General features: G+C 48.2%; 1 protein-coding gene across 8 annotated transcripts in view; it reads right to left on the reverse strand.

Moving 5' to 3' along the window:
• Nucleotides 1-15,224, reverse strand: part of CEP164 (centrosomal protein 164) — a 61,669-nt gene that overhangs the window by 38,624 nt on the left and 7,821 nt on the right. For 6 of the 8 annotated variants that reach the window (XM_046015985.1, XM_046015989.1, XM_046015984.1 and 3 more), the window contains 3 exons: nucleotides 12,726-12,837; nucleotides 5,119-5,323; nucleotides 1,220-2,869 (listed from right to left, as the gene is read on the reverse strand). In XM_046015985.1, coding sequence (XP_045871941.1) covers nucleotides 1,220-2,869; nucleotides 5,119-5,323; nucleotides 12,726-12,837 — 1,967 coding nt within the window. Of the gene's footprint in view, nucleotides 1-1,219; nucleotides 2,870-3,602; nucleotides 3,666-5,118; nucleotides 5,324-12,725; nucleotides 12,838-15,224 lie in introns of those variants that run through there. The other 2 variants (XM_046015992.1, XM_046015990.1) reach the window with 2 other exon arrangements.

Raw genomic sequence — 15,224 nt, forward strand, 5'->3', positions numbered from 1 at the left:
CCTGACTTCAGCCCTCCCAACCAGCCCCAGCCAATAAACAACCAGAATTCTTCCCACACTACATTTACGGAAACGTATAGACTCCTCTGATGGCTAATTTGCAGACGTGCCGGGGATTGAGGGAGGGAGGGAGGCAGGCATGCTGAGGGCTCTGTTCTCCCAGGCCTTTACCAAATCAGCAGTTGGCAGGGAAATGACACATCCTTGGCTCCTAGCTGATCATCTTCTAGAGCTGGCCATTAACTCTGACTATGGGCTGTGCATGGCCTTGCCCTTCAGAGGAGATAAACTTGCTGCCATGAGACTAATTAAAACTTTCAGGATCATCTGCAGCTTATCCGAGATTTATCGTGCTACAGTAGTTATTAAAGCCAACAGGGAACCAGGACACGCGAGCAATTAGAAACCAGAGGGAACAACCGGGCACGGCCTCAGCCAGGCGACAGCAAAAGAATAGCCTGGGAAATTCCGACTGACCCCCCAAGTCTCTGATCTGACCTGACTTCTTCTGAATGAAGAATACAGTGAGACTCTTTAAAGGGACAAAGGGTCAGAATGACAGGGAAGGCAGAATCCTATGTCAAGTCCCCACAGCGGGGGAAGTGGAGGCACAAACAAGGTCTGCAAAGCCAGTTAGTCCCAGGTTCCTGGGACCCCTGGGACGCAAGAAGCAGAAGCAGCTCACCGGACAGCAGAGAGATTCTGGGCTTCAGCTCCCCCCACCGCCCACCCCACGACTGTTTTAACTTTCAGCTCCGGGGAACTCCAAGAAGGGACTAAATTCAGAGCTTGTGAGGAGGGTGTCACTTGGGGAAGCCTCTGTCCACAATTGGCTGATGGGAAAGGCCTCCCAAGTCCTGGGAAGGCACCTAGATCCCGCCTGCGAGCCAGGGTCGGCACCACCTTGCTCACCTTCAGAACTGACCATCTGCCAAGCCCGTGACCCATCCATAACCTAAGCTCCAGGGAAGGGAAGGCTAGCTGCCCTCAGCCGCTGTTTTGGAGGTGACGGGTATAAGAGAAAGAAGACCCATCAGCCCACAAGAGGGCTGGCCCTGGTAGCTAAGAGATCAGCAGTTACCAGGGGAGAGTCAAACAACAGGAAAGCAGGCCTGATGGCTGAGTGAGGACGTCAGCTGAACCTGGCCCCTCCCACCCAAGTTCACGGAGGCCCATAGGCCGCACTCACTAAGAGGCCTACCTGGCTGAGAAGCCTCACCTTGCCCCGCTCCGCAGCGAGCCCTCCGCTGCACCTCAGCTCGACCGGCCCCTGGCTGAGGGGGCTGCTGCTGGGCTGGACACCGGCTTGCTGAGGGACCGCCTGCCCAGCAGGGGCGAGAGCCGCCTCCTGAGGGTGCTCCAGCATCTCCGGCCCCCAAGCCAGGAGCCTCGGGTCCCTCTCCACGGCTCTGCCGGCCTCGGGCTCACCCTCACTGGACATTCTGGGAGACTCGGCCGCCAGGCAACAGACCATGCTGGCGAGAGCCTTACACGGCGTCTCCCGCGGGCTCTCGGGCAGCTCCAGGCCCTCCAGCCGCCTGGAGATCTTGACCATCTGCAGGATGTGCCGGTAGAATCTCTGGTCCTCAGAGTAGTCCTCGCTCTCCGACTGCTCGTCGGCAGAGCTCTGCAAGTGGGCCAACCGCAGTCCCAGGAAGGGGCTGCAGCGCTGCCCTCTGGCCCCGGGAGCCGGCTGGCCCCCGCCCTGCTCGGAGTCCTGCGAGCTCTGCAGGTCCCAAGGGAAGTTGCTCACCTCACCCAAAATCTGCGAGCCCAGGTGAGAAGCCAGGCTGCTGCTCTCCACGTCAGGCTCAGACTCACTAGGCTTCCTGTCTTCCTCAGGGGGCTCTAGGGACTCCGGGGGTTGTCTCTCCTCACGGTCAGGGGAGCATCCGGGGGCACTCCCAGCAGGGGCATTCTGGGCCAGCTCTAAGGCCAGCGGGGCAGGCGGCAGCAGGAAGAGCTCCTGAGGTGGATCTTTGGCTGATGCCCCTACAGCCTCAGGGACATCGGGTCCTGTCTCCTTGCAGCTCCCCGGGGTGTCCTGGTTGACGAGCTTGGAGACCTGCCCCATCCACAGTTCTGGGGGCTCTTTCCTCCTCCTCCCCCTACCCACACTACCACCTTCCCCAGAAACGCCCCGCCAGCTCAGGCCATCGGCCGGGGCACTATCTAGCAAGAGCGCTTGGCTCTTCCTGGTAGGCGGCATGCGGTCAGAGGAACACAGGGACTGGGAGTGGTCCTCCTCCGGGGATGGTGAGGGAATGGGACTCTGGCTCTTGTCTCCCCCGGGGCCAGTGGACCCCCATTTGGCCACGTGGTGGCCATACTGCTCCCCTCTCAGCTGTAGGCCAGTGATGGTTTCAGAAAGCGCTGAGTAGACAGAGGCCTGGCTCCTGCCTTCCAGCACATCCTGCCCATTCTGGAGGGGCCTGGTGTTCTCAGGGTCCAGGGCGCTGGGCTTCTGCTGTCTGGTCCTCAGTTCCAGCTCTTCTATTTCAGGGTCGGAAAACCCCAGGTAGATTTTGTCTGTCGGCTTCTGGGGTTTCCCCAGGCCCTGCTGGTCACCCAATTCTGTCCTGCACTGGGCTGGGGCCCTACCTAAGATTTCCTCTACATCGGCAAAGATCTGGTGGGTGCGAGAGGCTTGGCCTTTGGAGAGTGGCTGTAGCTTGCTGGGCAGGGTGCCCAGGAGAGGCCAGGGCATGTCACCCAGCACGCTGGGGTTCTTCCCTCTCTTAAAGGAGCCCTCACTTCTAGCCTGCATCTCCTGGTCTGGGTCCAGATCAGCAAGCCCAGGTGCCGAGAGACGGGATGGGCCACGGAGAAGGGAGGAAGAAGGCAGAAGTCCCTGCTCAGGCTGTGTTTCCTAGATGGGTATATAAACATGCAGAGAGAACGAAGACAAAGCACTTCTGTTTTATACTTGCTACCTCAGTCCTGGGCAAGCCCTTCGCAGAAACCCACCCGCCATTTAAAGGAAAACACAAACTAAGAGGGGGAAAAAAAAAAAAGAAAAGAAAAAGCTAAAAACTCCTTTTAGCTCCATTGTTTTCTGGGCCCTAGTTTCCTCATCTATAGAGGAAGCTGGACTAGATCAATGGCTTACCCCTTGCTTCACAGAACCTGCCGGTTGGTCACTCTAGTGTACATGTAATGGCGAAGGGGCATCACCAAGACCTAAACCCCAAGGTTCACTTTTTCTTGATATGCTGGACCTCCACGGAGGAATTGACCGGAGGACTGCGTTTCACTATTCACAAAGGTCTGAGTCACCAACCAGATTATCCCTAAGGTGTCATCAGGCTCTCAGTTCTGGGACTGGTGAATTTCATGAAATCCACCTGCCTTACCAAAGACCACCAGAAATTGTCTAAGAAGGGAGAGAAGGGAAACGTGGCCAGTGAGCTGAGCCCTGGAAATTCCAGCAGATATGCAAACTGGCAATGCTCAAGAGAGGTCCACACCACACCAGAGAATCTTCGGTCTCGAAGAGACCCTAAAAGACAGACCTCATCCTGCAAACATTCACACTAAGCTCCAGCCGGCCTATGCACGCACACCGCCAGAGAGCCCAAGTCACCTGAGCCCAGGTCACCCACCTGGCTCAGGCCTGCTCTCGGCACAAACCCAGGTCTGAGGCACTGTCCTGAGCCCTGAGATCCAGACTGGCAGCCCAGGGCTATCCAATCGTCCTCAGCTCCTGAAACCACAAAGGAATCGTTTTTAACAGGGAGGTCCAAGCACTCACTCACATACCCAGAACTCTGTCACCCAACCTCTGCCCCAGAACCCTCGCCTCATTCCCTCTCTCACCTTTAGCCATACCAGAGCCTGCCCAGACACTGATTATCATTTAACATAGTCCTGGGCTAATGAAAAGCCCATTATCCATCTTAGGCCTTTCAAACATGTAACATCAGAAAATTCAACTGATGTGGAAGTTACCCAACCTCTTTTCTCCATCTGGAGGGATGGCCTTGCTATCTTATTTCTTGGGATCATGAGTAGCAGTACATGGGGGAGGGTGAGGGAGGGAAGAGTATTAGAGCTTGGAAATGTTGAAAGAGACAAATTCACCAGCAACCATCCAATGGCAGAACTGATGCCTTGGGGAAGGAAGGAAGGAAGTTAGTTTGGAGGAAACCTTCACTGAGAAGCAAGCACTAAGCACTGGTGGGAAACAGGCTACAAACAGAAAGCAAATCAATGGACAAACGCGAGGGTTGAAAAGATAAGGTCGGTGCTCCCCACCTGGCTGGCCTTGGTTCCTATGGGGCCTCCCTCTCCTCAATGTGCCCCACTTGAGCCACACCTGCCCCCCACCTGCCCCACACCTGGGTGAAGGACTTCCCGCACCACCAGAGCACTCTGGGCGAGCCTGGGCCTCACGTCGGGATGGCTCCAAGTCTTTGCTTCTCTACCTATAAATTCAGGGCCATAGCTCTGTCTCTAGAGTTCAGACACACTGGAGGGACAAACGAAACAATAAGGGCAAAGAGCGCTTTCAACTCCGAGTTAAAAAAAACAAAGCTACCCAAGACCAAGATGATCACGCTGCCATCAAACGTCAATTATGCACCGCTAACCACCGACACCGGCAACAAAGACAATCCACAGGAGCGGATAAAGCCCAGAGCTTTTCTCGCTGGATTTGGAAGGCACTGGCGTTCTGACAGTTGAATTAGGGCTACGTCTGACATCTAGGAATTTGCACCACCCTGGGAAGACCTGGCTCTGAAGGGGCAGAGAAGACACTCCACTCGTCTGGGTTCTCTGTCAACTGTCCCCCGTCCCCCACTCTCCACAGGGACAAACGACAGCACTTCCCCGACCACCGCAGAGCTCGGCAGAGTGCTCTCACTCCCTAATCCCACCGCATAGCAGGTGCTTCCCAAGGGGGATAAAAGGAATTGTTCAGAGGCAATAAGAACTTCCAGAAGCTAAAAGGAAAATTTGCCAAGAGACAGGCAGATCGGAGGTGATAAACTATGAAGAAATCACTGTATTATTGGTGCTGTTCTTAACTTCCCAGCTGGAAAGGCCTAGAGGCTCCCAACATTCCCTTAGGTCTCAGCCCTGGCCTCTCTGGGAATTGGCTGGCAGCCACGGACTCACCAGCAGACTTTTGGGGTTCTCTTTGTCCTTCTTATCTTTCTTTTCCTTTTTCTTTTTCTTGTCTTTCTTCTTAATGGCTCCAGGAGCTGACAGCTTCCCCCGCTCTTGGATCACCAAGTTCCGATAGTGCTCGTCACAAGGATGGTCCCACGTGGACTGCCCGTTGGCAAAGTTGAAATAGTAAATATCACCTGTGATGTCCTGGCTGTGGAGACCAGAGGTCAGAAATTAGTCTCTGCTCAGGCCCAAAGCTACTTAGGGGAAAAAAGAAAGAGAAGAAAAGTGGCCGGAAGTTGGAGAAGAAGAAAGAACGATGTGAGAGGAGCAGAAGGAGAAAGAAGAGGGGAGGACAAGCGGACACAGGGAGGATTAACACAGAACGGAAGGGTACCGTGTGGCTAAGACAGGAGTTAACTTAGCTAGGAACAAAGGACTGGGATGCCTAAGGACTTCTCTAGAAGAAGATACATAATCATCGGGGTTCCTGGGAATTCATGCTGGACTGGAGTAGGTATAAACTTGGTTTTAGATGGTAAGCACAGATGCCGTGGGATCCTGGAGATAAATTCCAGGGTCAACCTTGCTTACTATTTTTATAAATGGCGTAAGGAAGAAAGAGTCATTATGAAAGCTCTGGTTTTGCAGAAGACTCTGAACTCACAAGAGGTGACAATCCAAGTCAGTGGGGATCAACTATAGACGAAAATAACATAGGGGCACCTGAGTGGCACAGTCGGGTGAACATCCGACTCTTGGTTTGGGCTCAGGTCGTGATCACAGCGTCATGGAGCCTGCTTAAGAGTCTCTCTCTCCTTCTGCCCCGCCCCCCAATTCTCTCTTTTTCTCTCTCTCTCCCTCTAAAAAAATAAAATAAAAAGAAGAAAAACAACGTAAAAGGTGCCTTTCAAGACTCTGTGTTTTGACATAGACAAGCCCCAAATAAGCCATTCATTACATCCACTGTTATCAACAATCCACTGGGACGGCTATTAGAAAAACAAAGAACAAACCACACATTCACAATAGCAATATAAAAAGACACAATACCCAGGACTAAATCCAAAGTGTGCAAAATCTTTATAAAGCTTTACCTAAAAATCAGGAGAAAGGAAAAAAGAAAAAGCATTTGGAGAGACAGTTCCTGTTACTGAATAGAAAGACTCAAGTCTGGGGGCGCCTGGCTGGCTCAGTTGGCAGAGCACACGATTCTTGATCTTGGGGGTTGTGAGTTCAAGGCCGACACTGGGTGTAGAGACTACATTAAAAAAAACAAAAGATTCACGTCTATAAACATGCTGCTAATCCTCAAATTAATGTATAAATCCAATACAATCCCAGTAGAATCCCAAACAGGCTCCTTATAAAACCTGACAAGCTCAATCGCAATTCTAATGAAAGAGAAAACATGCAGAAAGAAGCAGGAAAAACATCAGGAATGAAAGATAAAAAGCTAACAAACGACAGAGAAGCACACGAGAAGCTGCACGACAGCCGGGACCATCAGGAACGTGCGCTGCCACTTCATGCCCAGCAGCACAGCGGCTGCCAAACGAGCAGGGAAGAACAGGTGTGGCCGAGGATGGGGGGAGGCCGGACCCTTGTACACTCTTGGTGGGGATGGAAAGGGGTGCAGCCACCATGAGAAACAGTGTGGCGGTTCCCTAAAAATTACAACCAGAACTCCCATATGACCCAGCAATTCCGCCCAAAACCACCGAAAGCAGGGATTCGAGCAGACTTTTGTACCCCATGTTCACAGCAGCATTATTCATAATAGCAGAAGGGTGCAAACAGCCCAAATGCCCACCGACAGACAAACGAATGAACAAATGTAGCGCAGACATACCCTAGAATTTTATTCCACCTTGAAGAGGAAGGAGGTACCAACACGGGCTACCGCACAGTTGAAGTTCGCAGATGTGATGCTAAGTAAAATAAGCCAGACACAAAAGGACCAATACTGTGGGTCCACTGATGCCATCTAGAACAGGTTAATAAGCAGAGACAGAAAGTAGATCAGAGGTTGCCCAGAGCTGGCATGTGGGGAGAGTGGGCAGAGACGTTCAGTTTAGGAAGCTGAAAAAGTTCTAGAACTGGGTGGTGGTAATGCTTACACAACACTGTGAATGGGCTTCGTGCCACTCAACTGTCTATCTAAAAATGGTTAAAACGGGACATTTTATGTTATGTTGTTTTACCAGAAAAAAAAATTACAAAAAATGTATAATTTCAGTGTGATAAAAGAAAGAGTAAAGACATTAAAAAACAGGAGAGTGGAAGAAAATAACAGAAACGGTAGTAGAAGATTAATACATAGAAAAATCAGAGTTTTGCCTTCTCCAAAATAAAAAGATAAGCAAACCAGCAGACAGAACTGGCAAAGGGTATAAAGAAGCAAACGGCCAACAGACGGCCAGTTCCACTCAACAAACAATTTGAGAAATGCAAATTCAAACGATCAGGTATAATTTCCTGCCCTTGGAGTGACAATTTTTTTTTGTACTGATCATTTCTGGGGGGTTGACAATGTTTTAATTGATAATATTTTTTTAATCTTTTTTTTAAATTTATTTATTTGACAGAGAGAAATCACAACTAGGCAGAGAGGCAGGCAGAGAGAGAGGAGGAAGCAGGCTCCCTGCAGAGCAGAGAGCCCAATGCGGGGCTCGATCCCAGGACCCTGAGATCATGACCTGAGCCGAAGGCAGAGGCTTTAACCCACTGAGCCACCCAGGCGCCCGTAATTGATAATATTTTTAAATGAACCACACGTACTATTATTGGAGGGACTGTTAAACTGTAATGGAAAGTAATTTGGCATTAACTAATGATATTTCAGTTCGGCACATCTTTTAGCACATCGATTCAAAATCTAGAAATCGAAAATCAAATCACATCTACAATCAAATTCTAGAAATTTCTTCTCGAGACACACATACAAAATCTCAGGCAATGTGTTTAACCAAACTGAAGGAAATATCTGACCTCTCCTCACCTGGGGCCAAATTCTCAAAGGCCAGAAAAAGAAAGAACACGTGTAGCCTGATTAGTATGAGAAGTAACAGGTCAATAGTCTGGTGTCTGACCTACACTGAGACCTTTCAAACCTGGGTTTTAATGCCAACTGACAGACACAAGAGATGACCTTAGGCCTTCAGGAACCTGGGAACCAGGAATGAGACCCTTGCATATGGCTGGGCCCTTACGGCTTCTTGCTCCATGAGTAGAAGAACATAGTGAAGCAAGAAAGCATGTCACCCAATCCAGGTCTAGGCAGGCAAAATCAAATTTCATTAAAAATTAAAACCCCAAGACACATGTAGACATAGAGTCCAAATTATGGTAAGGAAATCCCATATCAGAAAATTAATGTAAAAATTTAGTCCTAAACCCATTGAAAAATCCTTGGCACAAGCTATCTTAAAGTCACTCAACAACCTAGGAATAAAACACAGAAAATACTCTATAGAAGATGGAGTCCAAAAGTCCCAATACTTAATTAACAAGCCCCATGGGGGAGATAGTTCATGGTGAAAGGGAATCAGAGCCAGGGAAGCCAAGCATTAGCACATAAGGACACTTGGCATGGTAGAATCATCAAAAGACTAAAATTAACTACAACTAAAATTACTGTAGGGATAAAAAGAGTAGAAGCCATAATGAAAGAACAGAACTCTTAAAAAAAAAAATAGACATATTGAAAAAACATAACAGAACTTGTAAGAATTGATAAAACCATTAAATTAGGGGAGGAAAGGGGGATGAAGAGACAGGACTCCTCAAAGAAAGAAAGCACCCAAATCCTGAACTTGGGAAATAGAAATAAATACACACCTGATACACTGCAGTGAAATGATAGAACACCAAAGATAAAAATAAAATTATAAAAATAACCAGAGGGGGGAAAGATTTACTACCCACAAAGGAACAACAAATGAGACCAAGAAAATATGTCTTATTAAGGAAAACAGTAAGTCAGAAGATAATGGTACATAATATTGGCCAAGGCTGTTCAAATTCAAGAGACAATTCTGTACTCAATTAAACTGTTATTCAGAGTGAGACCAGACAAAAGTGCCTAGGGACACATGAAGACATAAACACATCTCGCAAGCTTAATAGAAAGGATATTTATAGAACCCTATATTGAAAAATGAGAGACTACATTCTTATTGAAAACACCTAGAACATTTACACAAACAGAACCACTTACCGAGCCAGAAAAGAGGTCTTGACTTGTAACAAAAAAATGAATAAAATTGGAAATCAATAATAAAAAATACCCAAACTCTATCTACCTCATCCCCTTAAAACTATTATTTTAGAATGAAGATACTTAACAAAATTTTAGAAAATCAAATCCAATAATATATGCTCACGACCAGGTGGACTTTACCCCAGGAATGTAAGGTTAGTTTAATATTTGAAAATCAATCAATATCATTGACCATATTAAGACTAAAACAGAAAAAAAAAACAACAACAACCCATGATCCTATCAATAGATACAGAAAAAACATTTGGTAAAAACCTATATGCTTTTTGATTTAGACTCTGAGCAAGCCAGGAATACAGGGAACTTCTTCACCTTGACAAAGGGCATTTACAAAAACTACAGCTAACATCATACTCAATCCCTTAAGATCAGGAACAAAGCAAAAATATCCATTGTCACCACTTCTATTATTGGCGGCTCTAGTCAGTACAGTAAGGAAAGAAATAAAAATAAAAGGCAACCAGATTGGAAAGGAAGAAGTAAAAATGTCTTTAGCAAGAAGACTGTGATCACATATATAGGAAATCCTATGTAATCTACAAAACTATTAGAAACGACATATGTAGGGCACCTGGGTGGCTCACTCAGTTGAGTGTCAGACTCGTGATTTCGGCTCAGGTCATGATCTTGGGGTCATGAGACTGAGCCCCCAACCCCATCCCCTGCTTTGGGCTCCGTGCTCAGAGGGGAGTCTGCTCTCTCCCTCTCCCTTCCCCTACTCCCCCAGCTTACTGTGTGTCCAAGAGCACACACACTTCTCTCTCAAATAAATAAATAAATCTATTAAAAAAAGGAACTAACACATGAGTTTACAAGGTTGCCAGCTACAAGATCAATATACAAAAACTAATTTTATTTCTACATAAAAACAACAGGAAATTGAAATTTTAATATATATCATTTACAGAAACATCAAAAATACACCCTATTCAGGAATAAATTTAACAAAATATGGGCAAGACATGTACACTAAAAACCATGAAACATTTCTTAAAGAACCACCTAAATAAATAGAGACGGGCCCTGCTCAGGGCTTGAAAGATTCCATGTAATTTTAGAGGTCAATTCTCCCTAAATTGATTTATAGATTTGGTGCAATGCCAATCAAAATCTTAATAGGATTTTCTTTTTTTTGGTAGAAAATGACAAGCTGATTCTAAAATTCATATGGAAATGCAGAGGACCTGCAATAATTACAACTTTGAAAATGGTGAACAAAGCTGGAGGATTTACCCTAAATGACCTCAAGACTTATAACAAAGCTACAGTAATCAAGATAGTACGTACAGTATCGGTATTACGGCAGACAAACAGATCAATGGAAGAGCGCAGAGAAGCCAGAAGTAGACCCACACATAGGGTTAATTTGCAAAAAAAAAATCGAAACACCCTTCAGTACAAGAGTGGTTAAATAAATCCGGATTTTAAAAAATCGGAGCACATTGCTACATGCAAAAGTGTGTAGCTGATAAAAGGCGAAGGTGGGCTACACATTGACAAGAGAACAGCAACAATATGTATTGCCCACACTTAGTGTAACAAACAAAGCCATGTGTGTCCTGTGGGGTGTGTTTTCAAGGCCAGGAAGGAAGTCACCAATTAACAGTAGTTACTCTTGGAATTGTCAGGGTAGAAGATGGCACGCGCAGATAAATTTTAATGACTTACAGTGTTTTAAAAATTGCAGGAGAGTTCATGCTCCCTTCCAGGCTGAGGGAGCGCCGGCCACCACTAGCAGGACCGTGAAGGCAGTGGGCACGAAGCCTGGCACACGGGTGCCCGGCTGACCCATAACCAACGACGGTGTCCTCTCTTCCACCCTCCATTTTACTCTTTACAAACACTGCCGCCATTTATTTATTAGGTATGTGTGCATTAAGGTTTTACTATACTGATTATACTTCTCATGTGGTTGTTCATTCAAAAATGGATGCAAAAGCAAAACAGCACACTGTACCACTGTACCAACAAACGTAAAAACAAAAACAGAGAAGACAGAGATTAATGGATGAAGCAAATGTCCGGGCCCCCCAGGCAGATGAGTCAGGTAAGGACCCGACTCTTGGTCACGATCAAGGTCATGATCTCGATCAAGGTCATGATCTCGTGGGATCAAGCTCCCGCATCAGGCTCTGCCCTGGGCGTGGAATCTGCTTGAAGATTCTCTCCCTCTACCCCTCCCCGCCATGTGTACTCTCTCTAAAATAAACAAACAAATCTGTGAAAAAAATAGATAAGGCAAATGTGGGTATCAGGGTGGATACTGGCAACAAAACAGAAACCACTTCCTACGAACTTATCCTACAAACGCAACCATGCGTCCTCGGCACCCGGAATACTGTGTACAGCACAGACGGACTTCTTATGAGAAAGATGTCATGAAACTGGAGGAGATCCAAGGAGATGCAACTAAAAAGATCAAGAGAATGCGGAGCCTGCCACCTAAGGAGAAGCTAAAAGGATTACGGACGATTCTTCAGCAGGGATGGGTAAGGCCACAGATGCAGTCACTTTGAAGCTTGGCCAACACACTGAATGGGATGGGTAAGAGCAGAATAATTACACCGTGCCCACAAAACCGTGCCAGACCGGCAGAACAGAGGACCCCAGAAGACACCTGGGCACTAGCTGGGGACAAGCGTAGGCACGTGGCACACTCCAGGAGGGAGTAAACTTCGCACACACGTGCAGAGGCAAGCCGGTGCGCACTGCACCGATGAAAGGATGAACAGAGCAGGCGGCCAGAAGAGAGAACTGGTGTCACCATCCCCCGAGAGTGGGGCAGGATGCAGTTCTCAGGCGGCGACAGGCTGGCAATAGCTGCCAAGACCCCGTTAGCCTCCTCATCATCAACCTGGTTCCCTGACGCAAGCTGAGTGGGTCCGCTCGCCACCATTCAGAGAGCTCAGAGCCAAACTGAAAATAGGAGCGAATCCACATCTCAAAGTCAGAGACAAGTTGCCAAGGGAGACAGAACCCCCGCCAGGCTGTGGGGCCCCACCACAGCGCTCCTTAGCACCAGAGCCACCGCGGACATGCTGACCAGGTCTCAGTATTGTCACTCTCCATGGCAGTCTGCAAAGAATAGCAATGACACCTCCTCAGCGTGTGGGAAACAGACGCTGCCCTTGCGAGACCTGACCCAAGGCAGCCGCTCCTGGGACCCTGGACCAGCAGGTTGGCGTAAGCTCAGGCCCAAGGCATCAGGGGGACAGCCCCCAGCTCTGTGCAGGACAGGCTTCGAAAGGTGGCAAATGCAAGCTGACCTTCAGGACCAGCTCCCCCTGCCTGGGAGAGGCCAAGCTGGCGGGCCGCACGCGTGCCGACTTACCAGGGCTTCCACTCCACAGGCAGCGGGGCCACAATGCCCTCCCGCGCCAGCCACATCAGTTCCGGCTCCTTGACGGGGTCGATACCAATCTCTCTGGCGAACTCGAGAATTTCTGCAAGAAGAGGCAGGAGAATGAGAAAGGAAGAAAGCTGGGGATGTGGGTGGAAAGGAGAAAAAAAATCACAGGTGTGCAATAGACCGCCTTGTGCAAGAATAAGAAATATACCTGCTGGCCTCGGCCCCCAGTTCCTGTTACTATTTGGCTTTGGACCCCAGTTCCTGACCAGAGCTCCAAAAGCCCCGGGAACATCCAAAGCATCTTTTCTACTAATGCGGTAACTCTGGGCGGGCTCCTGGACGGGGGATGGTCACCAGAGAGACCAAGCCATGTTTAGAAGCTTGGGCCTTGGGGCACCCGGCTGGCTCAGCTGGTAAACCGTGTAACTCTTGATCTCAGGGTGGTGAGTTCAAGCCCCATGCTGGTGTAGAGATTACTTAAATAAAAAATCTGGAAAAAAGGGGGGGGGCCACCTGGGCGGCTCAGTCGGTTAAGCATTTGCCTTGGGCTCAGGTAATGATCCACGGGGTCCTGAGCTCAAGCCCCATGTCTGCCCTGATAAGCAGGGAACCGACTTCTCCCTACAGCCCTCTCCTAGGCTCCTGTGCACACACGCCCTCTCTCTCACACTCTCTCTCTAAAACAAACAAACAAATAAAATCAATCTTTAAAAAAAAAAAAAAAAAGGAAGCTTGGAACTTTCGGCTTCACTCTCATTCCCCAGAGAGGGGCTCGAAAAGAAGTTAATGATCAATCATGACTTGGTGAAGAAGCTTCCATAAAGATCCCTAAACTACGGGGCTCAGAGAGCTGCGGTGGTTGGTGAGCACAACCACGTGCTGGGGGAACCTGCATCCCAAGTCTACAGAGACAGAAGCTCCTGCACTGGGACCCTCTCGGACCTCAGCCTAGGGATCTCCGCATCTGGCTATTCATCTGTATCCTTTATGATATCCTTTATTACATGATAAACTGGAAAATATATGTTTTAAGTGTTTCCCTGAGTTCTGTGGCAAATTATCAAACCCAAGTAAGGGGACATGGGACTGGTGTCTCGCTTATTGGTCAGAAGTACCAAGGACAGCCTGGGACTTGCTACAGTCATCAGAAGTAAGGGCAGTCTTGTGGTACTGAGCCCTTAGCCTGTGGGATCAGATGCTCTCTCCTGGGACACAGTGTCAGGGCTGAACTGAATTGTAGGACATAGAGCTGGTGCCAGGAAATCCCCAGACATCTGGTGCCAGCATTTTAACTGTGAGACTAAAGGAAAAGCAGAGTTTCTGCCTAGACAACTTTTTTTTTCCTACTTCACCTTTACCATCCAAATTTTCCTAAGTGAGCAAGTGTTATGTCTCTAACTATAAACATTAAACTTACATAATTTCATCTTCTTTTTTTAGATTTTATTTATTTATTTGACAGAGAGAGATCACAAGTAGGCAGAGAGGCAGGCAGAGAGAGAGGGGGAAGCAGGCTCCCTGCTGATCAGAGAGCCTGATGTGGGGCTCGATCCCAGGACCCTGGGACCATGACCTGAGCCCAAGGCAGAGGCTTTAACCCACTGAGCCACCCAGGCACCCCTAATTCCATCTTCTTAAATGATAAATGGTACACCTGAACCAAGGCATGCTACTGCCATACTCTAGGAATGTCATCTGAAGCCAAGGATGACAAAGGCAAAACGGTAAGACCAAGACCATCAGTGTGGCAGGGACCTGGGGAAGAAGCCCACCAGCCACAGCCAGAGCCATCCTGAATGAGGGCAGCCTTACCGAGACACAAGCTCTCCCAAGATTTCCAAAATCTTGCTGCAAAAGTGCTCGTCACTCAATCAACTAGCATGAACGAAGACTAAGAGAAGACTAAGCCCCTGGAGGACCTTACCGACCCACGAACGGAGTCTAAACCACGGGACAGGTGTTTGAATGGAGATCTGCACCGTGTGCCCGGGAGCAGAGACAGAGCAGTGACTTCTGCTCGGGGTCCGCGGACATCTCAGCTGAGAAAGGGGGATGATACTCAAGCAGCCTTGTTCTCCACTCTGAACCCTTTCACCGATGATGGCAGTTGTTTCTTTTCCAATTTTGCTATATATTATGGACTCTGAGATTTGCATTAGACTCTTGTGGGGAGCATTTAGAAAGCTCTTTCACCAGAGATCTGGAGGAACCGGGGAGATACATATATATATATGTATATATATATATATATATATACACATATATATATATGTATATACATACATACATACATATACTAAGAGCGAGCTCACACCAACAGGGAAAAAGACAGATGAGCTAACCACGGAATGTCACCAGAGCCCCCAGGAATAATAAACACATCGATGCTTCAGCTGCTAAAAGCCCAGGCCAGAAAAGCATCACCAGTTTGGGTCATCTCAGGGGGAATGGGGAGGATAACACACCTGGGGACGAGGGAAG

This window comes from Meles meles, chromosome 8 (assembly GCF_922984935.1).
Source record: "Meles meles chromosome 8, mMelMel3.1 paternal haplotype, whole genome shotgun sequence".
In the NCBI taxonomy this organism is placed as follows: domain Eukaryota; kingdom Metazoa; phylum Chordata; class Mammalia; order Carnivora; family Mustelidae; genus Meles; species Meles meles.